This window comes from Cervus elaphus, chromosome 27 (assembly GCF_910594005.1).
Source record: "Cervus elaphus chromosome 27, mCerEla1.1, whole genome shotgun sequence".
In the NCBI taxonomy this organism is placed as follows: Eukaryota; Metazoa; Chordata; class Mammalia; order Artiodactyla; family Cervidae; genus Cervus; species Cervus elaphus.
This window is the reverse complement of record NC_057841.1, coordinates 48,377,931-48,403,404: the sequence shown is the minus strand read 5'-3', so window position 1 is coordinate 48,403,404 and position 25,474 is coordinate 48,377,931. Positions and strand designations below refer to the sequence as shown.

Below are 25,474 nucleotides of genomic sequence, written 5' to 3'. Positions count from 1 at the left end.
ATAGACTATTTTTTTTAGTATAGCTTTAGGTTCCCAGCATAATTGAGTGGAAAGTACAGCATTTGCATATACCCTTTGCTTCCTGCTCTGAGTGCATAGTCTCCCCTCCAACTCCCCCATTATCACCATCCCCCATCCAAATGGTACATTTGTTATCGTTGATGAACCTACACTGACACGTTATCACCCAGAGTCCAAAGTCCATATGACTTGTGCTGGGTGTTGTTCATTCTGTGGGTTTGGATAAATGTATAATGATGTGTGTCCACCATTACAGTATCCTACAGAGTATTTTCACTGCCCTGAATATCCTCTGTCCTCTACTAGTCACCCCTCCTTGCCCACTAGCCTTGGGAGACCACTGATTTCTTTTACTTTCTCCATAGTTTTAGCTTTTCCAGAATGCCACATAGTTAGGATCATTCATTATGGTGCTTTCCCAGATGGGCTTCTTTTGTTTAGTAATGTGCACTTAGGTTTCTCCATTTCTTTCATGACTTGATAGCTTTCTTCTTTTTAGTGCTGAATAATATTCTGTTCTCTAGATATACCTCATCCAGTATTTTTGGTTGATCTTTATATATCTTATCTCTCTCCCTCCCCCAGTTATGATACAAACTCAAGGCACAGAAACATTCTTCTTTTCATTCCCCTAAGGTTAGGATAATGCCGTATTCTCAGTATCTACTTGATAAGTACTAGTTCAGTGAGTAACACAGGAAATCCTAATAGTACTCTTTTTTGGTTTCTTTTGGAAAGGCAGACTTGAGGCAAATATTTGAGCATAAAACTATTGTCATAGAGGCTGTTTGTTTAGTTTCTTAGTATAAAGGGGCAAGCACTGTCACAGGTCTGTGTATAGAAAATTAAAAAGTGGCCTAGAAATAAGAAAGTATGTGGCTAACATTAAGAATTGGTAGCTCAGTTCAGATGAGATGGGGCGTGTTCAAGGTGGTATGACCGTAGGGTAGCTCACTTCAGAGAGAGCAAACAGAAGAACTGTGCATAACCATATGAAGAATTATTAAATTATAGCCTTTTAGTGAGATTGTCTGATTCAGCTCTCTGCTTTAACTGATGAGAAAAATGAGGACCTGAAAATCAAAAAGAATTCATCTGAGGTCACAGAACTTATTTGCGTCTGGACTGGGACTACAGAAGTTCCTCTGGTCCTAAGAGATTACCTCCTAGACATCTTCTCCTACATATCCATCCTTATTTAAACAAAACTATCTTTTTTCTGTCCATATTTAAACAAATGCTACCCTTCACCTCTGTTTTAAAAGGTTGTTAAAAGGATATGTTACTGTTTCATAAGGACTGAGGATTGAGGTCACGGGAATATTAGTGATAAGTTGACTGGTACTATGTATTGATGATCATCGGTCATTTTTCACAAGTCGGTGTTGAGAAACTCCCATCGGTCAGTGTTGAGAAACTGCTCTCATTGTGTGTAACTCCCTCTTCTTTGACTAAATTCCATTCCTGTGCATAGAATCAGAAAGTCTGAAAAAATTTGTTTTAGACTAAATGCCCCTTACATTGCCACTAGCTGTTGAAGGCACTAAAGTAATGGATACTTGTGGGGTTAATGCTGAGTGATCAGGTCGCAAAAGAGTGTGAGATTCATTTTCAAGTGACTTGCTAGAATGATGGTTAACAGTCTAGTTTTACTGCACCGAGGGTTGAGATTTAGTTATTTGGAATATTTCCTTTTGAGGAATGGTAGATTTCTCCAGGGTATGTTAGATTTCTCCAAGGTGCCTGATGAATGGAGTGTCAAGTGCATGAGACTGAGTCCATGGCCAAGGGCAGCAGACTAGAGGGATGCCTAAAGGTGGCTGGGCTTGTGGAGGTGTATTTGAGTGAAAAGCCATATATTTTGAAGTTTTAGGGACAAACTGATCACCTCTGCTATCTCCCACATGCCAGCTGCTCCTTCCAGTTACCCAAGTAAGTAAATTACCATTCTTCATTATTACTCTGCCATCAGTTTTTTCTCTGGTAGGTGAAAATCTCTGAAGCTGGGTAATTATTGAGAACATTAGGTTTTAGACTTTTCATTCAAATTTGTGGTTTGTGTTAGGGTTTTGTTTGTGTTAAAGATAAACCCAAAGGTATTCAGCTGTATTTTCTTTTTCAATTTTAGATAAGCTCTTGCCTGGTGATGAAGGAGCCCTTCGGTTGCACCTGCTGCATTACTGTGAAGCATGTACAGCGCCCAAAATGCCAGAGTTCATCCTGTATGCTTTTCACAGTGCCTACCAGAAACTTCCGTGGCGGGACCTGCGTCCTGACCAGATGCTCATGGAGGCCTTCTTCAAGGTAAGCCCTTTACTTTGCATGCCACAGCCCGGCGTCTTGGGAGCAGCCTGTTCACTGTGGGTTTTCGGCAGTTGCTGTGTGTGCTGGTGTGGACCCTGCTTGCATTTTTCATCGCCTAGATGGTGCTTCCCATGGACGTCATTTTACTGTGTTAGTAAGATGGCATTTACAGGATCATTTTTAAAGCTCCCAGAAAGATTTTGTCTGTAATATAGCAGTCATCCCCTTGACATTCGTGATATTGTCATGGCAGTACATAGTGTAATGACATTGTCACACTCAGTCTTGGTGTTTCTGTGTATGCATGTATGCATGTTTTTCTATGATAGTATCATTAAAACTTTTTATTGTTAAATTTCTATTGAAGTAAAATGTAAGTTGATACTCAAGCATTAGTTTCTTTAAGAGTTATATAAGGGATAATTTGGTTATAGGTGACAGAAGTGTTACTATAGCAGCCAATAATGCATCATAGTCATATAAAGACCTGGAATGACCTGGAAAAAGTCCCAATAAGTGTGTGGGAATTTTTGCAGTAGAAGCAATAGGTACAGAAAATAGGCACAGTAGTGTCACATACCAGTTGGGCATTTTTGTTGCTGTTCTTAAGTTTCTGTTTTAAAAAGTCTTTAATCTTGTCTTAGCTTTTTATGACCATTTCAGTTTATTTGTTCATAGTTACCAGTTCATTTGTGTTCACTGTTAACCTAATGTCACATTTATTATTGAGACACTTTAAGTGCTTCAGTTATTGCAGATCCATAGTTATTTATGACACTGAGTAAAATCTAATGCAGTCTTTTAGTGTTCCAGTGGTGTTCTTGTCAGCCACAACTCTGTAGCTGAGCTCTAAGGAAAGCTGAGGATAGTTGTCTTAGTAAAATACAAGGTTAAAAATGATTTTATAGCTAGGTTTAGTATATGAGACAGGCATTATGTAAATATTCATCATTATTATGAATATGGAATTGAACCTTTGTCTAAAGAGCTGAAAGAGAGCATTTAAGAAGGCAGCATTAGCTATATGACAATTAAATAGAATGGTCCATGAAGGGCTGCTATAGACTTTGTATCTCTAGTCGTTTTAGTCTAAGGGTAGAAGACTGCCCTGCCCAGAAGCTGGGAACCTTTTAGTTCCATGAGTTTGATGGCATAGTAAAGTATGATTTTGAGGGGGTTGAGGGTCAAGATAGAGAATAGATTATAAAGGAGGATGAAAAATCATGGGAAAAAGAGTAAATAGCATGATATAATTATGGTAGTAACTGGAAGACATGAATCATCATCAGATTCCATTGATTGTGATTTTACAAATGGAGTTGAACTTTTTAATCTTCTTTTAAAAAAAGGAAAAATTTATAGCTAGACATATTTTAAAGAGTCTTGAAATGAACTCATAAGAGATAACTTTGATATTGATTATATAGTAATACTTTATAATACATTTGCCCCCCATCTCTAATATAGTTTAAATAGGACTTAATTAAACATTATGCAGTTATCAAAAAATTATGAAGACTAATGATACAGAGATGTACTTACAATGTCACATTATACTAAAAAGGCCGTATGAAAATTAAATATGCTAATATAATTGTCTCGAAGTATGGTCCCAGGATTAGCAACATCAGAACCACCTGGGAACTTGTTAACTCCAGATATAGGACATTAAAAATTCTGTGGATATACCCACCCCCTCCCCATCCCCAGATAAGTCCTCTGGGTGGTTCTGGTGCACATTCAGCTTTGGACAGCAGTGACTAATAGATGTATCACCTTGGTCTTGCCAGCACATCTGAGGACTTTGGTAGGCTCCCTTGAGCACCGGTGACTGACTGTGGCAGAGGTTTGTCACCCTACCTGGAGCTAGGAAAGATCATTCCTCTCCTGTTAAGAACTAGTGGAATAAATAATGAACTCCAAACAAACTGAAAGATGTTCCCACACATCGAACATGGGAGGAAAAATAAATATTACATCTAAATCTCTCGAGTGGGGGATAGAGTTATAAATAGTTTCTATAATCTGGGGAGAAAGAGTAATTTAAAAGATATAATTTAGTAAACATTGATGTATATACATTTTTAAGATACATAGATAGCTAAAAGCGTTGTTTCCTTTTAGGTGGAGCGAGGAAGCCCCAAGAGCTGCTTCTTGTTTTTGGGGTCTGTTCTCTGTGAAGTCAACTGGGTCAGTGTGCTCTCTGATGCCTGGAGTCCCAGTCCCCGCCCAGAGACCCGGGGCATGGTTGTCTGCCTCCTTTTCATGATGATTTTATTGGCAAAGGAAGATCAACTGGTGGACCAAACAGTAAGTTTTTAGAGAGCCTGTGATCAAGACTTGGCAGAGTTCTTAGATCCTCACTCTGTATGAAATTGTGGCTTTTCAGTTTCCCTAGTGCCCCTTCTGGTTTGAATAGATGCATGGCCTATGGGATGTGCCTTCGACTAGCTGCCTGGTTTTCTCAGACAGTTTATAGTCTAAGGGAACCACACCAAGTTATAGTATTAAAATCAATTTCATTTTATATCTCATTAATTGCTGTTCTACCACAAGATCACAGAGTTTCTTTGAAAACTGGATTCTGAATACTTTAAATCTTAACATTAATGTGTTTTGCCAAGACTTCAGTTATTACTTTCATGAGTACTTCTGCCTTGAGCAGAAGCTTATTTGATGTCTTAACTCTTCTATGCTCATAATAGGAAATGTTAGTGGTCACTCCATGGGCTCAGTAAAGACATATTTCTGGAAAAATGGGAGCGCTGGAACTAAAGGAATGTGTGTTTTCATTTTTAGGATTCTCCTCTACTTACTCTCCTTGGACAGACAAGCTCACTCTCGTGGCATCTTGTGGATATTGTGTCATATCAGAGTGTGCTGGGTTATTTTAGCAGCCATTACCAGCCATCTATCATCCTGGCAAAGGAATCTTCTGCTGAATTAATTGTGAAGCTCCTGAAAGTGTCTGCAGGCCTTTCTGTTCCTACTGACAGCCAGAAACATCTTGTAAGTTGCGCGTGCTGTGGAAGGCAGAGTGTTCTTCGGGGCTGGTAGTGTTAGTGCCGCTGAGGACTGTCTTAAACCCTGCAGTGGCTCAGCAGAAAAAGCTGAAGGATCCTATGTCATTTTGGCTTCTGGGGGCTTTGAGTTTCATTTATTTCTCCTAGTAAGCCTTTACCTGCTAGCAGTGCCACATGCTCACAAGAGGTGAAAAGGATTAGGGGACAGCAGTGGGCTGTTGGTTCGCTGATCTGAGTGTCATTGGCAACAGAATGGCAGCAAATAATGAACATGAGTATAACGTCTGACAAACTCATATCCCCAGCTCACTGTCATTCTTTGGCTTTCTCAGCTGAACTGAAAATAATACCTTGCCTTTAATGTGTTCTGAAGATCAGATTAGGCAGTGAACATAAAATTTTTGGAGAAGTTCCTGGCAAGTACTTAGTGTGTGGTTAATCTTATTAATGCAGTAAAGACTGCTTCTGGGATTTGGGAGAATGTGGGTTCCAGTCTGAGTGTGATGAGACTTCTGCTCCCCCAGCGCAGGGTCCTTGGGCACACCCGTCCTCACCGGGCTCCCTGCGCCGTCCTCCCACTCCCTGTTGGGGCAGTCAGTGCAGTGCTGTGCTCCCAGGGAACATTCAGGTAACACTGTTGGCCGGACTTATTTGAATGATCGTTTTTTTATTGTCAGGATGCAGTTCCAAAATGCCGAGCCTTCACTCATCAGATGGTTCAGTTCCTCAGCTCCCTGGAACAAAATGGAAAAATCACCTTAGCAGTCCTTGAACAGGAAATGTCTAAGCTCTTGGATGATATCATCGTTTTTAACCCACCTGGTAAGTGACTTTGGAGAAGTCATGTATTCACTCAGTAAATCATTTCCTGCTGTGTGTAAGACATTATGAGATCAGGATGATGGTCAGGACACTGTCATTCTGTTTGCAGAGAAGCAGTGGTCAGGCTGATGCCTGGACACTTGTCATCTCAGCATGGGGGGAGGCCTGAATTGTAAGGACTTGAAGGAGGGGTAGATACTGTCAGCTGCTGCTGTGAGGTTAAGTGGACTGAGGGCTGAGTTAGACAAGTCACTGTGATGATTAAGAGAGAACTAGAGACTGTCCAGTGAGCAGCCTTCCTGGATGTTTAGCTCTGAACTTGGAGGGCACTTCAGAATCACCTGTAGGCTTGTAAGGGAACTTTATATGAGAACTTATACTCCTAGCAGTTTGGTAAACTGGACATCCTGACTGCCTCTTCTGCTAGAAACAGCTTAGAAGGCTGGATAAATAAAATGTTTTTAAGAAACCAAAGATTAAACTTATTGACAAGTTGGCAGAAAATCTCAGAAGTCAGAAAGTAAGTGAAAGGAGGAGCTCATGAAAATAGATGGAGTGCTGAGGCTACCTTTTAGCTTGCAGGCTTTTACTGACCTTCCTTGGATTAGGGGAGGCTATAAAACCCAGGCCCTGCCTAGGCTGGGAGCCTTGAAAGGAGCTCCCATGCAGAACCACACAGGACAGCATCCTCAGGGTAAGGATGAGTTAGAAATGAACCTGCTCTGAGAAAGGAAGACGGCAATCCTTAGGTTTGTTAAACCCAGCAAATCCCAAGCAAGGTAAATAGAAATTCACACCTGTACATACTGTAGTGAGACTGCAGAAGCACCGGTGAAGAAAGAAAAACTTTGACATGGACAGCTGGCTTCTCGGTGGCGCCAGTGGAAACTGTAAGACATGCAGCAGCACCTTCAGTGTGCTGTGAGGAGATGGCTTGTAACCTGGGATTGTAAAATAAGAACAACCATCTTTCAAGGATAAGGATGAAATAAAGATGTTTTCCTTGAAACCTGAGAGTGTTTGTCCCAGTGGACATCACTAAAGGAAGTATTAAATAGAGCATGTTCGTTAGGTAGAAGTGGAGTGATCACAAGTGAAAGGCTTGAATTTCAAGAAGGAAAATAAGCAGAGAAAGTAATGAAATATGGGTAAATACAAACAAAACTGCTGATATAAACCTATAGTTATCATCATTTAGGGATTTAAAAAGCAAAAGCTAAAATTAAATCATATGACCACAAATATATATAAGTTAGGAAGGGAGTTGAGTTAAAAGCATTCTAAGGTTTTAATATTGTTTGAGGGGGGTCAAGAAATTGGTTAAATGTGTGCCTTGATAGAGTATGAATGGTAAAAATTCTAAGCAATTCACTAAAAGAAAAAAAGAAAATATGTAATTTCTGAGTCAGTAGAAAGAGATAAAAAGGATTGACCAAAATACGTTCAATCCAGTGAAGGCAAGAAGCATGTGGAGAACGGTCTTTTGGACACAGTGGGGAAGGGAGAGAGTGAGACGAATTGAGAGAGTACTACTGACATATAAATTACCGTGTGTAAAATAGATGGCTAGCGGGAAGGTACTGTTAACAGAAGGAGCCTGCCCAGTGCTCTGTGACAACCTAGAGGGATGAGATGGGCTGGGGGTGGGAGGGAGGCTCAAGAGGAAAGGGATATATGTATACTTACGGCTGATTCACGTTGTTTTATGGCAGAAACCAACACAACACTGTAGAGCAGCTATCCTCCAATTAAAAATAAATTTATTAAAAAAGAAAGATGGAAAAGGTGAGAAAAATAGTCAAAATAAAAAGATAAAATTTAATATATATTGGTAAATATAAATGGGCAGGTGGTCAAGTTTAAAAGAGATTGTCAGATTAGATTAATAATCAACACCACCTGGTTTTAAGCTATTCCTAAGTATATCTAAATCATAGGATATAGAAAGATTTCTACAAGGCAGTCACATTAGGCAGATTAAAATAGAAAGCTGATATTGCTGTATCAATGTGAGATAGATAGGACTGTAATGCAGAAAGCATCACAAAGCCAGATGATCTCCAGTGTGTTTTCCCACCCTGGATTTGCATGAAAAATACATACATAAATAAGAAAAAAGCATTATTAGAAATAAGGAGGGCTTTCCTGGTGGCTCAGTGGTAAAGGATCTGCCTACCAATGCAGGGGACGTGGGTTCGATCTCTGATCTGGGGAGATCCCGCATGCCGCAGAACAGCTATTCCCTTGTGCCAGAACTACTGAGGCTCTGCTCTAAAGCCCACCTGCCACAACCGCTGAAGCCCACACGCCCTGGAGCCTGTGGTCTGCAACAGGAAAAGCCACCGCAATGAGAAGTTTGTGCTTTGGAACTAAAGAGTAGCCCCTGCTTGCTACAATTAAAAGCCCACAAAACAGTAAAGACCCAGCACAGTCAAAAATAAATAAGTATAAATAAAATTATTAAAAAAGAAATGAAGAGAGTCACTGGAAATTGATGTAAGGTTCAATTCACCAGGAAGAAAATGCGTAAGGTGAAAATTGACAGAACTAGAAAGAAAAATGTCAAATTCACTCATAGAGATTTTGACACATGTCTGACAGTAACTGATAGATCACGTAGGCAGAAAACCAGTAAGACTGTGGGATGTCTGTATACCACAGTTGTATGTAATGAGTATGTAGAGAGTGATACACCCTGTAAGTACAGAATGCACACAGTGTCAGTCTCACATGGAACAGTTAAGAAACTTGACGCATTACCAGGATTAAAGCATGTCTTCCGTGCATGCTCAGTCACTCAGTCATGTCCAACTCTTTGCGACCACATGGAGTGTAGCCCACCAGGCTCTTCTGTTTGTGAAATTTTCTAGGAGAGAATAACTGGAGAGGGTTGCCATTTCCTCCTCCAAGGAATCATCCTGGCTCAGGTATCAAACCCACATTTCCTACATTGGCAGGCAGATGCTTTACCACTGTGCTATCTGGGGAGCTCCAAAACGTGTCTTAATCAGTTCTAAAGGACAGGTATCAAATAGATTACATATTCTAACCACAGTGCAGTGAACTTAAAAGTCAGTAACAAAATATAACCAAGAGGGGAAAAACATGTACATTGGAAATGAAGAAGCAAACTTTTAAGTAACTGATGGCCAAAGGAACAATAATAGAAACTTGAAATATTTAGAACTGATTTTAAGAAAGAACATCAAAAATTAAACATTAAACTTAAGATATTATATAAAAAGAACCATAAAATATAATCAAAATCTGTTTAGAAAGAAGGAGATAATAAAGAGAAGATAAATAGGAGACTAAGGATGAACAATGAAACTGGTAAATATAAAGGGTAAATCTGAATGAAGTCTGACTTCATTAACATTGTCTGGGAGCCAACCAACCTCAGACTTTCAAGAATACATGATATAATTTGTATGATAACCACTATGAAAATGTTATTTAATTTAAAAAGAATATTTAACTTCCAAACTAAAGAAAAAGTAGAAAAACAAGAAATAATCCCTTAAAAAAAATAGAGCAAAAGGAATGTAGACTAGGAGGAACAAATTGGAAGCATATTGTAATTAAGATGGGCTTCCCAGGTAGCACTAGTGGTAAAGACGCCGCCTGCTAATGTGAGAGGCATAAGAGATGTGGGTTTGATCCTTGGGTCGGGAAGAGCCCCTGGAAGAGGATATGGCAATCCTGTTTAGTATTCTTGCCTAGAGAATCCCTGGACAGAGAAGCCGGATGGTTGGCTATGGCCACACAGACTCAGACACGACTGAAGCGACTTCAGCATGTATGCACAGTAGCTAAGATGGGCTTCCCAGCTGGCTCCAGTGGCAGAGACCCCCCTGCCAGTGCTGGAGACATCAGAGATGGGGTTCAGTCCCTGGGTCAGGAAGATCCCCTGGAGGAGGGCACGGCCACCTACTCCAGTATTCTTGCCTGGAGAATCCCATGGACAGAGAAGCCTGATGGGCTACAGTCCATGGGCTGACAAGGAATCGGACACGACTTAGCACATCATGCACATCAGTAATTACATTAAATATGACTACGATTGTCACAGTGGATACAAAAAGGAAGAAAAAGACAACCCAGCAGGAAAAAATGAACCAGACCCTTAAATTGACATGCTATAAAAGAGAATATTCAAATAACCAATAAACATGTGAAAACATACTAAACCTTGTTAATATTCAAGGAGATGTAAATTAAGAACTTGACGATATACTCTGTCACACCCATGAGAATAGATAAAAAGGTTTCAATACCAAGTGTTGGTGAGGATGTGTATCAGCAGCATAACTCTCATATACTGTGAGTACAGAGTAAGTGGGTACAACCATTTTTATTTTTTAAAGTATTTTATTTTTAATTGGAGGATAGTTGCTTTGCGATACTGTGAAGGTTTCTGCCATACATCAGCATGAATCAGCCATAGGTATGCACATGTCCCCTCCCTCTTGAGCCTCCCTCCCACCTCCCTCTCCATCCCACCTCACCTCTTTAGGCTATCACATAGCACTGGCCTCGTTCCAGTTGGCTGTCTATTTTACATATGGTAATGCATGTGTTTTAGCGCGACTCTCAAACCATCTCACCCTCACCTTCCCTCACTGTGTCTGAAAGTCTGTTCTTTCTGTCTGCGTCTCCTTTGCTGCCCTGCAAATAGGGTCATGAGTACCATCTTTCTAAATTCCATGTATATGCTTTTATATATGATGTTTGTCTTTCTCTTTCTGACTTAACTTCACTCCATATAATAGGCTCTAGGTTCATCTTCATTACTTCAGTAGAACAGACTCAAATGTGTTTCTTTTTATAGCTGAGTAATATTCTGTTGTGTGTATGTACCAAAGCTTCTTTATCCATTCACCTGTCAGTGGACATCATGAGAAATGCTGGGCTGGATGAGTTATAAGCTGGAATCAAGACTGGCAAGAGAAACATCAACAACCGCAGATGTGCAGATGATACCGCCCTAATGGCAGAAAGCGAAGAGGAACTAAAGAACTTGATGAGGATGAAGGAGGAAAGTGAAAAAGCCGGCTTAAAACTAAATATCAAAAAAAACTAAGGTCATGGCATTGGCCCCATTCATGGCAAAAAGAAGGGGAAAAGGTGGAAGCAGTGACAGATTTCCTCTTCCTGGGCTCTAAAATCACTGTGGACATGAAATCAGAATACAGTTGCTTCTTGGCAGGAAAGCTATGACAAACCTAAACAGAAGAATTAGCTGGCAATGCTGGAGAAATTGATTTAGAGTTGGTTGTATGTAACTGTGCCATGAAGATTGAATAATAGCCAGGCAAAGCAGTGAAAGGCATTCTCAGTCAATTCAGTCTCTCAATCATGTCTGACTCTTTGTGACCCCATGGACTGCAGCACGCTAGGCTTCCCTGTCGATCACCAACTCCCAGAGTTTACTTGTCCATCACTCGATCCATCTCATCCTCTGTGGTCCCCTTCTCCTCCCACCTTCAATCTTTCCCAGCATCAGGGTCTTTTCAAATGAGTCAACTCTTCGCATGAGGTGGCCAAAGTATTGGAGTTTCAGCTTCAACATCAGTCCTTCCAAGGAATACCCAGGACCGATCTCCTTTAGGATGGACTGGTTGGATCTCCTCGCAGTCCAAGGGACTCTCAAGAGTCTTCTCTAACACCACAGTTCAAAAGCGTCGATTCTTTGGTACTCAGCTTTCTTTATAGTCCAGTTCTCACATCCGTACATGACTACTAGAAAAACCCTAGCTTTGACTAGACAGACCTTTGTCGGCAAAGTAATGTCTCTGCTTTTTAATATGCTGTCTAGGTTGGTCATAACTTTTCTTCCAAGGAGCCAGTGTCTTTTAATTTCATGTCTGCAGTCACCACTGGCAATGATTTTGGAGCCCCAGAAGTAAAGCCTGTCACTGTTTCCAATTTTTCCCCATCTATTTGCCATGATGTGATGGGACCAGATGCTATGATCTTAGTTTTCTGAATGTTGAGTTTTAAGCCAACTTTTTCACTCTCCTCTTTCACTTTCATCACGAGGCTCTTTAGTTCTTCACTTTCTGCCATAAGGGTGGTGTCATCTGCATGTCTGAGGTTATTGACATTTCTCCCGGCAATCTTGATTCTAGCTTGTGCTTCATCCAGTCCAGCATTTCTCATGATGTACTGTGCATATAAGTTAAATAAGCAGAGTGACAATATACAGCCTTGACGTACTCCTTTCCCAGTTTGAAACCAGTCTGTTGTTCTGTGTCCAGTTCTAACTGTTGCTTCTTGACCTGTATACAGATTTCTCAGGAGTTAGGTCAGGTGGTCTGGTATTCCCATCTCTTAAAGAATTTTCCACAGTTTGTTGTGACCCAGACAGTCAGTCTTTGGCATAATCAATAAAGCCGAAGTAGATGTTTTTCTGGAACTCTCTCGCTTTTTTGATGATCCAAACGGTTGTTGGCAGTTTGATCTCTGGTTCCTCTGCCTTTTCTAAATCCAGTTTGGTGTCTGGAAGTTCACGGTTCACGTACTGTTGAACTGGCTTGGAGAATTTTGAGCATTACTTTACTAGTGTGTGAGATGAGTGCAAAGGCATTCTAGAAACATCTTAATTACAAGAGTGGCATACTAGAAACATTAATCAGGATCAGTTCTGGTTTTTAAGAAAATATTTGTTGGCTCAGTTGATGGTGAATGGGAAGGGGAGAGGCTGCAATCTATTAGGAGGCTTATTGGAATCATTTTTGTTCCCATGAGTCATATTAAAAGATAGATTAAAATCATTATTCACAGATGCAAAGTGGTATATATAGAATGGATAAACAAGGTCCTACTGTATAGCACCAGGAACTGAATTCAATATCATGTGGTAACCATAATAGAAAAGAATATGAAAAAATGTATGTTTGTGAGCGTGTGAGTCACTTTGCTGTATGGTAGTAATTAACACAACATTGTAGGTCAGTTATGCTTCAATAAAAAATAGTTTTTTTTTAAATTTTAAAAAAATTAGGAAAAATTGAGGGGAAAAAAGGTTTTAAGGTCTCGCAGTAGTTCCTGCTTTGCTCTTCAAAGTATTTATATGCCACATCCTATCTGTAAAATCTAAGCACTATCCAGGATTTTCTTTCTGGCCCCTGGAGAGCAGCCAGTTTGAAACACTGTTGTCCCCTTTATCATGTTCACGTCGTCATACCAGCAGCCTTTTGCAGGTATGTGTCTGTGTTCCCTTTTAGATCTGGATAGCCAGACCCGCCACATGGCCCTCAGCAGCCTCTTCATGGAAGTCCTAATGATGATGAACAATGCGACTGTCCCAACGGCAGAGTTCCTGCGAGGCAGTATCCGGACCTGGATCGGGCAAAAGGTGCACGGGCTGGTGGTGCTGCCACTGTTAACAGCCGCCTGCCAGAGCCTGGCTTCTGTCCGCCACATGGCCGAGACGACGGAAGCCTGCATCACTGCTTACTTCAAGGAGGGTAAGAGCACCCTCTTACCCTCAGTAGGCTCTCAGTCAATCCATCTTTTCCAGGGAAGATTAGGTGGCTCAGTAGTAAAGAATCCACCTGCCAATGCAGGAGATGCAAGAGACACAGGTTCAATCCCTGGGTTGAGAAGATCCCATGGAGTAGGAAGTGGCAACCCATTCCATTATTCTTGCCTGGAAAATCCCATGGACAGAGGAGCCTGATGGGCTATAGTCCATGGGGTTAGAAAGAGTCAGACATGACTGAGCGACTGAGCGCGCTCACTGAAGGAGATACCTTTCCAGACCCTTCCCGTTGAAGGATTGTACCTCTCTGATATCTCTGTAAATGTTGTTGATGTTTCAGGGTATAGTTTGTTTTCTTCATGAAGACAACCTTTGGCCCGTGTTGCTACCATATTGTTTCAAGGAAGGGAACCTCTAACTCATTAAAATGAGGGGTTTTGTAGTGTCAGACCAATCCTCTTGTGATAGGTAAATTGTGTCTGTCATAGGCCTAGTCATAGTCCTAAAAGCAAATGCTATAAACCAGAATCTTTGTAATTATCCACTATATTAATTTCCTCTATTTTGTCACTTATTAAAATTTTTCTTAGGTCCTTTTATTGCTTTTTGTCATATGTTTTAACTATTATGAAGAAATTCTCTCCCTTACCCCCATGCCCATTCCTGATTTGTCTTTCTTATTTCCTTCCTGTAAACTCGCAGATTCTGGCAACAGCTTGGCCTGGTTAAGAAGAACTGCTCAGAGCAGTACCTCTTAACTCTGGTGCCCAGATACACATGCTCATGCCCACGGTCGGGGAGGAGGACGAGTACTGGACTGAGAATGCCGGGAGGTGCCTGTAACCTGCCCCTGCCCTTCCTTGGCAGCACACGAGCCTCCGTGTTCCCATGTCCCCCTGTGGAAAGTTCTGTGCTGTCCCCATGTCACCGTACTCGCATTCCCGCCCCCAAAACTGAGAAGCATCAGGATAACCCTCTTGCTCCAGATTTATTTACTAATTGTTACTGAAATCAAATTCATTTTTTCTCTTTATGAAGCATTTTCAAGAATTTGTGTATTTAAGATAGGAGTCAAAGGAAACTTTGATGCTTAAAAAAATAGTTTTGATGGATAAAGTTTCGGGGAGTGTTTAATGGGAGGATTCCTACGTGCTGTGTCTCATGAGTCCTTTGTCCCTCTTCAAGCGGAACAGCACGCTGCTCCCAGGGAGTGAGGTCACTGTGTGAGGCAGGCTTGGGTCTCCTTTAGTAAACATTGTCTTTATGACAAAACTGCTTAGTCTCGCTCCCCTTTCTTGAGATACGGATTGTCTCCTGACCTTGTGACCATATTATCCCTTGTTCCCTTGGTAATGGTTACTGTACATTTGGTTTTCTGATCTCTATCATTGCCGAAAGAAATTTCTTGTACCACAGCCTACATATACTCAGAGAAAAATCATTACAGTACCTTTGCTCCATCAGAGCTTAGGTCCCTGTGTTCTCTTTCTCTTTCTCTCTCTCTCTCTCTTTTTCTGGCTGATTGGAGCGTGGAGACCCGTCGTGCTCACTTTCCTGCCCTGGCTTCTAAGACCCTCTCGAGAAGACCCTTTGTACCTTCACCCCCTCGAGGGGGTGCCTGGTGCCTTCGTGAGCGATGCAAGTCCTGTGTCAAGGGCTTTATTGGTCCTCTGCGTAAGCCAGGGAATATCAGCCTCTTTCTCTCTTTTGCTTTCTTATCGTCGACTCCATACCACCAGGTTTCAGTCCATTAAAGGACCCCAACATAAAGTAATAAATAATATCCCCCAGATAAGCTGAAGTGTTCGTAACATACTTGAAAATGGTATTCGGTAAATTAAAATTCTTAGATGACCGGGACAGGCAGTGTCTGTGATTTTAATGGTCATAGTATGGTGAGAGAGGGATTTATGAAAATGCAGCCACAACGCCTGACTTCTTAACCCTCTGCACTGGCATCATCCACAGCCAGGACACAGGCATTAAGCTTGAGGGCTTGCAGTGCAAACCGTGAGACATTGTCAGGCCCTCCGAGGCCAATGTGAGTGGTGTTTTCTCGACATAAAGCTTTTAAATTTTAAAGTGAAAGGCTCATTAGAGCAGTTAGGTAGTTTGATTCTTGCTCTTACCTTGTTCTCTCCTCTCGGTGTTCCTTTCTTAGGCTCCCTCAACCAGAATCTAGGATGGGGCCCCATTCTGGTGTCCCTTCAGGTTCCCGAGCTCACCACTGAAGAGTTTCTGCATGAGTGCCTGTCCCTTGGCAGCTACTTGACTCTCTACGTCTACCTGCTTCAGTGTCTAAATAGCGAGCAGACACTAAGGAATGAAATGAAAGTGCTGCTTCTCTTAAGCAAGTGGTTGGAACAGGTGTATCCGAGGTATGCTGACCCTCCGGTTGCTATAGCCAACCCACAGGTTGGGATAGCTGGGAATTTGGGCTTAGATTAGTGTCCATTTCAGTGCAGAGACCCAAGAAACAAGACTGTTTTGGGAAGATTTTCCTTGCATGGACCGATTTTCTGAGCAGGCTTTTGCTTTCCTAAAACAGGCATTTCTGAAGCACCGCCTTTAGCTTTGATTCAGTTCAGTAGGTAGGGGTAGCAGCGTTTATCTCACTTGATTACAAGGACATGGAGCTCATATATGGTGACTGGCGTGTAGAAGGGACAGTAAATGTCAGCTGCTCCTTTACTGTCCCAGTACTTTATCAACATCGTAGCTTGTCAGCCTGAGCTTTGACAGGGCGAGATGTCCCTAATGCTGAAAGCTGCCGTGTGGACGTCCGGGTAAGTGAGAGTGGACGGATCTCTCCCTGATGACCCCCCGCACCCTCAGCTCTGTGCAGGAAGAAGCAAAGCTGTTCCTCTGGTGGCACCAGGCCCTGCAGCTGTCTCTGGTTCAGACGGAGCAGAATGACTCGGTCTTGACAGAGGCTGTCATTCGAATCCTGCTTATGCTTCAAGGCCGGCAGAACCTGTTGGCTGAGGAGAGGCTCAGCTCGGGGATTCTCGGGGCAATTGGGCTGGGCCGGAAGTCACCCTTGTCCAACAGGTGAGGAGGCATCTGCCGCTGCCCTTGTAAGTGGGCCTCAGACACGTGCACCTGCCTGGGGGGCGTGATACTAGGTAGATTTTCTGTTTGGGGGCTAGGTTCCTTCTGGAGATTAATAAGAAATCAGAGCCTGATTACCTCTTTATATTTTAAAAAGCATGTTTATTTTTTCCATTTTAAAACAACTTTTATGTTCAAAGTTTTTTTTTAGCAGTATCTCATTGTCTTTTGACTTTGTAACCTGACCACACTACTCATTGCTTTCTGCCTCTGAGCCAGTGACGGTGTGCGGTGTTAGGTTAAAATACCTGCTCAGCTGCTCCACCGCCAGCACTTTGTCAGGGAAACCCAGGTTCTGTGAGGGACTTGCTCTAGCAGAATTGTTAAGTCAAGATGAGTGGAAGTTAACTGATTAGAAGGATGAGTAATGAGAAGTAAATTCAGGTTTTTGTTGCTAAAAATTCCAAGGTGTGAAAGAATTTGCTATTAGTCCCATTTTATCCTCTAAGACTTATTTGTATCATGGTTTTTCTGCTAAAGGTCTTACCTGGTTTGAAAAACTCCCATATACCCCTACTCTGATGTCAGCATTCTTAGAGAATAACCACCCAGTCCAAACCAGTTTACATCATGCTCCTTTGTTTATGGTAGAATTTAGCAGGACTAAAATTGATATGATTTTTACTAAATTAAGTGTGATTTGATTCACTTAAATTATAAAACACATGGCACATAAAATTTATCATGGTAACCCTTTTAAAATGTATAATACAGGGACTTCCATTGGGGTCCAGTGGTTAAGACTCTGTGCTTCCACTATAGAGGGCACAGGTTTGATCCCTGTTTGGGGAGCTGAGATCCCCCATGTCATGCAGTACAGCCAAAAACAAAAAAAGAAAAGAAAAAAATGTACAGTTCAGTGGTATGTAGTACATTCACAGCATTGTTGCAGCCGTTACCACTATTTTGTTCCAGATCATTTTCATCATCCCAGAAGGAAATCCTGTACCTGCTAAGCAATCACTCTCTTTTTGCCTCTCCCCCAAGTCTCTGGCAACCACTCATGGATTTTCTGACTTTATGTATATCCTGTTCTGGACATCTCACATAAATGGAATCATATAATACATGGCCTCTTGTGTCTGGCTTCTTTCACTTAATGAAGTTTCAAGGCTCATCCATATTTTAGCATGCACCAGTACTTATTTCCTTTTAATGATTGAATAGCATTCCATTGTGTGGACGCAACTTCATTCGTCAGTTGATAAACATTTGGGTTGTATCCACTCTTTGGCTGTTGTGAATAGTGTTGCTGTGTAAGTCACATACAAGGTTTTGTTAGAACACCTGTTTTCAGTTCTTTTGGAATTGTTGAGTCACGGTGTTTCTTTATATTTGACTTCTTGAGGAACTGCCCAACTGTTCTCCATAGCACCTGCACCGTTTTTAACACTCCTACCAGCAGTGGCTGAGTGTTTCAGTTATGCTATATCTAATGGAAGGACCATAAAGATTCTTTGATCATATTTTAAATTTTTCCAAAGAGGCTAATAGTAGCAGCAGGTCTGGAGATGTGTTTAACTTACTTTTTTATTTTTATTTATTTATTTTTTTAACTTTTTTTTTTTAATAGAAAATGTGATGTTTGTTATAAAATGCTTGTTTAAATAGCCATTTACTTCCTCTACTTCCTCTGATTCTTCCCTAACACCTAAGGTTCCGAGTGGCTGCCCGAAGCATGGCTGCCTTCCTTTCGGTTCAAGTTCCTGCCGAGGATCAGATCCGCTTGAAGCCCAGCTCTGAGTTATATCTGACCATGAAAGCTCAGCAGGTCAGTAAAAAATTTCATGGTTAAGGGTTAGAAGTTTTCCACAGGAGGAGGGAAGGTGGCAACTGTGGTCTTTTACACGTGAGGACCTGATGACCGTTATCAACAGCAGGATAGCATGCCCTCTGGTGGACTTTGCTTACTGGAAAATGGTGACCACGTGTGCCTGCCTTGGATTTTAAACCAGTTTTTGTGGGCACTTGCCCAGAATGCTGTTACTACCCTTGTAGAAGAAGCAAGATCATGGGCAAGCCAGCCTAGGGTCATCTTTGATTCTGATGATGTGACTGTGTGCTGACGCATCACACGCTGGGCCTCGGGACAGGCACAGAGGATGAGACTACAGTTGAGACCGATGGATGTTAGCTGAACTTCAGCTTAGAACCAAGGGAGTGGTTCCTGTTTTGTGAGTCTGGGGGTTGACTACTGTCCATGGTATCTGACATGGACAAAATGGTAGCTGTGAAAAATGACAGTTTGTTCTAAAAATGTGGAAGGCCACATGGTAGCAGTCCTATTCCCATAACTACTTTCACTCATAAACAGTACAAACGTACATAATACAAAATGATAGCCTTCATTCTTGAGTGCTTATTGCTCGCCAGGCACTGTTACGAGTTTTAACTTACTTGATGTTAACGAGTTAAAGTTTTAACTCTTCTAATTCTCATAACAACACTAAACAACAGCAACTTTCATTATCCTTGTTTTGTTGATGAGGAAATACAGACAGAAAGAGGCTAAGGAATTTGTCCCGGATCACACAGCCACTAAAGGCTGGGGCTGGGAGTCCCTGGGCCTGTCTGGACCCAGCTTTGAGCTCTTGCCACTCTGCTGGACTGTGTCTGTACACAGGAAACACTTAGACCTCGTAGCTCTTGCCTTCTGCAGCATTGTCATGTCTGAGTCAGCCGTGTATAGTAGATATCTCAGTAGTAAGAGCAAAGATCAAGGGAAAAAATTAGCCGGTTCTTCACAGGTATCCTGATTTATACAGTACGTGATGTTTTGTCACAGATTAGTTAGACAGCCACCATTTGAATCCCTAATATCATATAAGAGCCGTCACAGGTGGGCAGATGAGTGTCCCAGGGGACGGTCATGAAGTCAGTGACATGCATTTCAGGCTGCATTTGAGAAGTCTACTCGCCTGTACCCACCAGCAGCTGGGGCATGGCTTTGCTTTAGCTGTGGCCGGCAGGTCCCCCAGGCCTTGCTTGGCAGGCTTTGACGACCTTCCTTTAGATTTACAGTGATGACATGCTTGTCGTCTGGGTTTTCAGACTTGAAAGACTTCATCTTTTAATAAAATGATTACTCTTAGGCAAACTGTCAAAGTAGCTTATTCTTTTAAAAAAAAAAAAAAAAGAAGAAAGGAAGGTATGTGGGGTGGCCGGGAGAGACAGATGGAAGCTGTGGTCAGTGGGAGTGTCTGTCCCTACTGATTCTTGTTCTTAGATTAATTCTTTTCACACAGCTATTAGCTTGGTACCAAAATCCCTTCCATTGTTTATTTTCAACCCAAAACTTCTGTCTTAAACCACTTGATAACTTATTTCTAAGCTGCTTGTTCATTTACCATCCCCCACCTCCACCCCCAAATCTTCTGCCTCCTTATTTACTGAGCCAAGCAAATTCCTTCTTTTGGTTGTTATTATTGATGTATTTTAAAATTTTTAATTGGAGGACAGTTGCTTTACAGTATTGTGTTCCTTTATGCCATTTATAAACATGAATCAGCCATAGGTATACACATGTCCCCTCCATCTTTTTTTTAAATTAATTTTTATTTATTTTTTCACTTATTTATTTTTAATCGAAGGATAATTGCTTTACAGTATTGTGTTGGTTTCTGCCAAACATCAAAATGAATCACCAAAGGTGCACCTATGTCCCCTCCTTGAACCTCCCGCCGCCTCCCACCCCACCCTTCCCCTCGAGGCTGTCACAGAGCCCCTGATGGAGCGCCCTGTGTCCTCTAGTGCAGTGGTCCCCGTAAGTGAGAGGGGCACTTTATGGTTCATGTTAAGAATCCTAGGGGCGGCTAAGCTGCCTGTCTCCCCAAGAACCGTTGTTGTGATTTTTTTTTTTTTTGCTGTTTTTTCTAAATACAGCCTTTTTCTCTTCTCCCAGTATGAAGGGAGGAAAAATTAAAATTATGGAAATAAAGAATGTTTTTCTTTATTCCTGAAGAGAAGCATGGGAATATCACTGCTGTTTCTGTTGGGTGGAAACCAGAGGAGCTTGATCTGTCTGCTGTGTTTGTTGACTGATAGAGCAACCTTATCAGTCACCGTCAGCAGCACTTAGCCACTGGTTTCTTCTGAATTTTATCTAGTTACGGTTTAGTACGACATTACTTTGTAACCTGAGAACAAACCCAACAGCGCATTAAAACAGGTCTCACAGGTAACCGATGCCTGTGGTTTCTGGGTGAGGCTCCAGGAGAGGCGCAGAGGATGTGCTGGTGGGGAGGGCTGCACCGTTGGCACGGGGGCAAGGAGGACGAGGAGGAAGCCAGCGGGGAGGGACTGGGAAATGGCACAGGCCAGGAAGAGGGATGTGGAAGGCGGCCGAAGCCAGAGAAGCCTGGGCTGCTGACCTCCTTCTGCTTGTGGTTAATCAGTGTCTGCCTCTAAGAAGTCTAGCTCCAGTTCTGTAGCCTTCCCTGGAGGCCCCCAGTTGCACCAGATGACAACAGCAGGTGTGCTACCCCCGCGGGAATCGTGTTACATGTATCCGTGTGGTTAACCCTCTTGTCTCCCGTGTCTTTTAGGCTCTGAATGCTCTTGAATCCTTGACATCGAGTAAGCAGTATGTTGAATACCAGGATCAGATATCGCAAGCTGCACAGTTTATAAAGCATCCTGGCCATTGCCTCCAGGATGGGAAAAGCTTCCTGGCTCTTCTTGTGAACTGTCTGTATCCAGAAGTGCATTATTTGGACAACATCCGATAGTAACTCAGAGGCTCTTGATAAACCTGTTGCTATTTATGTTTACATATAACTTTACTGTTGCACAAGTAACTTTGCTCAGTTTCACTGCAGTTTGGCCAATGAATTAGTTGACCATAGATGCAAGTTGTGAGTGAGCACTAGATAATTCTGTTGTGCATGTGCACATGTGTATGTGTTTCCTTAGTTCTTAGAACGTTCCAGAGACTTTGTAGCTTTTATATTCATCCAACAAGAGAAACTTACAAGGTTCTGCTGGGTAGAGAACCACTCACAATTCCTGAATATCCAGTCATCTCATGAGACCCCAGGATGGGGGGTGCTTTTGTATGTCGCCACTCTTGTCTTCTGTTTCATTTAAATGTCAAGACTCCTGTGCCAGATCTGACTACTTTGGGAATCATGTTGAACCCTTACTTTTGCACCCTAGTTGTGTTCCTTCAAAGTAAAAAAGCTCTGAAAATTTATGCATTTCTCAAAGAGTGGGGAGGTATTCCCCACAGCTTAAAATATTTCTCTGAGAAGGGAGATAAGAATGCTGAATCAAAGTCACTGTCTGGAATATGACCACTTGATCCTGGTTAAAGCGGACAGCAGAGGTGGTAACACGTCCATTTCCATCCAGCCATGGGTCCTTCTGGAGAAGAAGCCATTTGTTCTCAGTCGGGGGTGTGTGCTGGCAGCTGGTGGGGGGCAAGTCGTGCACAGGTGTTTTTTGTTTGATCCCCATGGCTGAGCGTGTAGGCAGGGCTTCCTCTCTGCAGTTCAGTGTAGATGGACGATCCCTTTGGTCCTAGCCTGGCCCACTCCTTCATTCACGTCACTCACTTGGCCCCTGTAGACGTGTCATTTGCAGCTTTGATATCGAAAGGTCCTGCTGTTGAGAGAGGCAGAAACTGAGACCGCGATTCCTTGGGCCCCGCCTGTTTATCCCCTCCAGACGTAAACTCAGACGAAGCTGGCAGACCTGCTGAGACACTGCGGGTCAGTGGAAACTGGGTCAGGTCAGGAGACCTCATTGAAGTTTGGCCTTTCGTAAATCGGCGTGAGCCTGCTGTTGTTAGCAGTCTCTTCATCACCAAAGCTTGTCTACAGACGGCGTTGCCTTGTGTTGCTGCCATCTTCTTGCTCTTGTCATATTGCCCCCTCACCACCCCACCCCGGAATTAGCACTTTGACTTCTGTCATCATACTCATAATTCTGTTGGCTCAAAATTGATTTTGTTTGTCCAGCTGGCAATCCATGCCTTGTTTCAGGGTTATCTATAGCCTGAGAATATTTACCTAAAAAATGTGTAAATCACTGAGGACTTTTACCAGTGGGATGGGGTATAGGTTAAGCTAGTGATAATCTCTTTCCAAATATCAATATGGGGTGCCTCCCCCAACAGTTGGAAGTGTGTAGGAGCTGTTCTTTATTTTGAATCTCTTTAGTTGAACAGAACAGTTCTGCCCCTCAGACATGCTCTGGTAAAGACCATCCCTGTTACCCTTCAATTCCTGTGGGCCACCAAGTACCCATCTCCGAGGGACGCATCTCAGAGCTTTCCTTGTTACACATTTTAGAAGCTGTGGGCCACTCCATGGCTGATTTGGCAACAAAGATTTTTGTGACAGGAAATGTTCTGTGTGCTGTTTTCTTTGAGGAAGATGTAATTACTGATATCCTAGAATGTGAAATTTTTGAGTGACAGTACATACATTCAAAGAAAATTATGTTTAATCTCAATTTTTGAAGATTTATAATATTTATAATGTATTTGCTCTGTAAAAATTATAAAAAAATAAATCAGTCTTTGGTTGTAGATGGTAAGAATCTGATTTTTAGGGACATCACACTATCTTGTAAAGTATTTCAGTTGTTAAAGTTGATGGAGATATTTTATGCCTGATTTCCTCTATTTTCTTGGATACCATCTGGATTATCAGAGATGGTTGGTAAAAGTACTTCCTCGTTATGCTTAACAGTGGAAGGTTTACTCATACATAGGTTCCCCTGAGAGGCTGTGGGCTAAGAAATGACTGTAACGACACTGAGATAGATCAAAAGGTGGCTACGTTGCTGTAGCCTCCTGGGAAAGAAGAGACCAGTCTGCCCACTGGCTTTCAGGAATAATGAGCCTTTGTTGGCAAAATAGTCACCTCCAGACAGCTCGGGGCCAGTTTCAGAGACAGCGGTGCTATGTGTTGACACTGGGTCATTAAGACCAAGGAGTTGCCTGGCCGAGCAGTGTTGAAGGTGAACAGCATAGATGTTCCCCGCACGTGGCCAGCAGTGGCGTCTGGTTCAGGCTGGGATGCTGGCAGCTTCTGGGCTTGCTGAAGAGCACCTCTTCTGCTTCTCCACCTACCTCTCTGCAGTTCACACAGGAAGCAGAGAGGCACACTCCACCCCCAGATCTCCTGGTTCCCCCACCTCACTGCAGAGAGCGGGAGGCACCGACGCCAAGGGAGGGAGGTCCTGCGGACGCATCTGCTCGGCCTGGCGGAGCCTGGACCACCCTCCATGTTCCTCAAGCCCCTGGTTCAGAGTTTGACCACCAGTCTGTTGGCCCGGTCATGTCTGCCTCCCTGGGGTTGCCCAAGTCTCTCGGTTCTTTGAGGCGGGGGAAGCCGAGTCCAGAAAATGGAAACCCCACAGCAGCCCAGCCTCTCTTTAACCGAGTGCCAGCCTGCTTCCTTCCTTGCAGCTAGTGTGTCCACATCGTACCAGTAGAGTGCCTACGTCCTTTTTTCCTTTTGAGTGAAGGTGAGACACAGTTTTCTATTGGATTTTTAAACCTAAAATTAATAATTTCTGGAGCAGGAAGCAGATGTTACAGAATCATGGCCTTTGAGGTCAGCAGGTGCATTGAAGCTCATCTGGCCCCACCTCTCAGCAGGGATCCCAGGCCTGGTCCTCCAGCCTCCCCCTTGCCCCTTCCTGTGGCCACTAGTCCCACCCCTTATGGACAAGCCCAGATGACCACTGGTAGCCGCTGTTCGTAGTTCTGCTTTATACTGGGCTGAAACTGGCCTCCTGGTGACACTGGTTACGGTTCTGCTGGAGCTACTGTCCTGCCCCTTTACAGCAGATAGTCCTTCACACCTTTGGACGTTTTCATACCTCACCAGCCCTCTGAGCCTGCCTGTCTGCCCGCCCCTCAGCCTTCTTCAGGCTGAATGCCTAGTGCCTCTAGTTAGTCCTCTTCCCTTCAATGTCTGCCAGGGCTGCCCTTCAGAAAGTGACCCCAGTTAGCTCATATTATTAGCAAGGGGCCATGCCCAGGAATATAGTAGCTCAGGTGGTGCTAGTGGTAAAGTGCCTGCCTGCCAGTGCAGGAGATGTAAAAGACACTGGTTCATTCCCTGGATCGGGAAGATCCCCTGGAGGAGGAAATGGCAACCCACTCTAGTATTCTTGCCTGGACAATTCCATGGACAGAGGAGCCTGGAGGGCTACAGTCCATGGGGTCACAAGGAGTCAGACACGACTGAGTGACTGAGCGCACATGCCCAGGAATAGCAGGGCCAGGACTCAGGTGAGACAAATGAGGTACCTAGAGCACATGCATAAGCTGGCACCACCTGCAGGCACCAGGAGCATGTGCCTCCTTAGGTTTTGTGCCCTGAGACTGGCGTCTGCCTTGGGGGTTGGCCAAACACTAGTGTGGGTCCAGCAGCACTGCTCGCTGCCCTGGATACACGGGCAGCATCAGCTCAGCAGCTGTGCCCTCTGGTTGGCACATTCAGTCATCGGTGAGTCAAGCTCCAGAGCTTGGTTTATTATCAGTTGCTGCCAAAGACTGGTCTCATCACCGGCCTGCATGATACGTCTGACAATAGGGTGCTTTGCACTTATCCTTCAAAACTATCTCCTGCATTTTGGACTGTTACAGCTTATTTTGAGATACTGTTAATATTTAAATTTGAACTGAAAATTATTCTGCTCAGTTAATTTTGTCTTATTAAGCAAAGTGGAGAGTATAATGGGCAAAATAAGT

At 42.9% G+C, this 25,474-nt stretch overlaps 1 protein-coding gene across 1 annotated transcript in view; it reads left to right on the top strand.

The window, feature by feature from the left end:
* Window positions 1–23,296, top strand: part of EPG5 (ectopic P-granules autophagy protein 5 homolog) — a 128,676-nt gene extending 105,380 nt beyond the window's left edge. The window contains exons 36-44 of the mRNA XM_043888861.1: window positions 2,150–2,325; window positions 4,450–4,635; window positions 5,125–5,334; window positions 6,026–6,170; window positions 13,400–13,642; window positions 15,818–16,034; window positions 16,492–16,707; window positions 18,424–18,538; window positions 21,312–23,296. Coding sequence (XP_043744796.1) covers window positions 2,150–2,325; window positions 4,450–4,635; window positions 5,125–5,334; window positions 6,026–6,170; window positions 13,400–13,642; window positions 15,818–16,034; window positions 16,492–16,707; window positions 18,424–18,538; window positions 21,312–21,494 — 1,691 coding nt within the window. The 3' untranslated portion in view covers window positions 21,495–23,296. The remainder of the gene's footprint in view (window positions 1–2,149; window positions 2,326–4,449; window positions 4,636–5,124; window positions 5,335–6,025; window positions 6,171–13,399; window positions 13,643–15,817; window positions 16,035–16,491; window positions 16,708–18,423; window positions 18,539–21,311) is intronic.
* The last annotated feature ends 2,178 nt before the right edge of the window (window positions 23,297–25,474 follow it).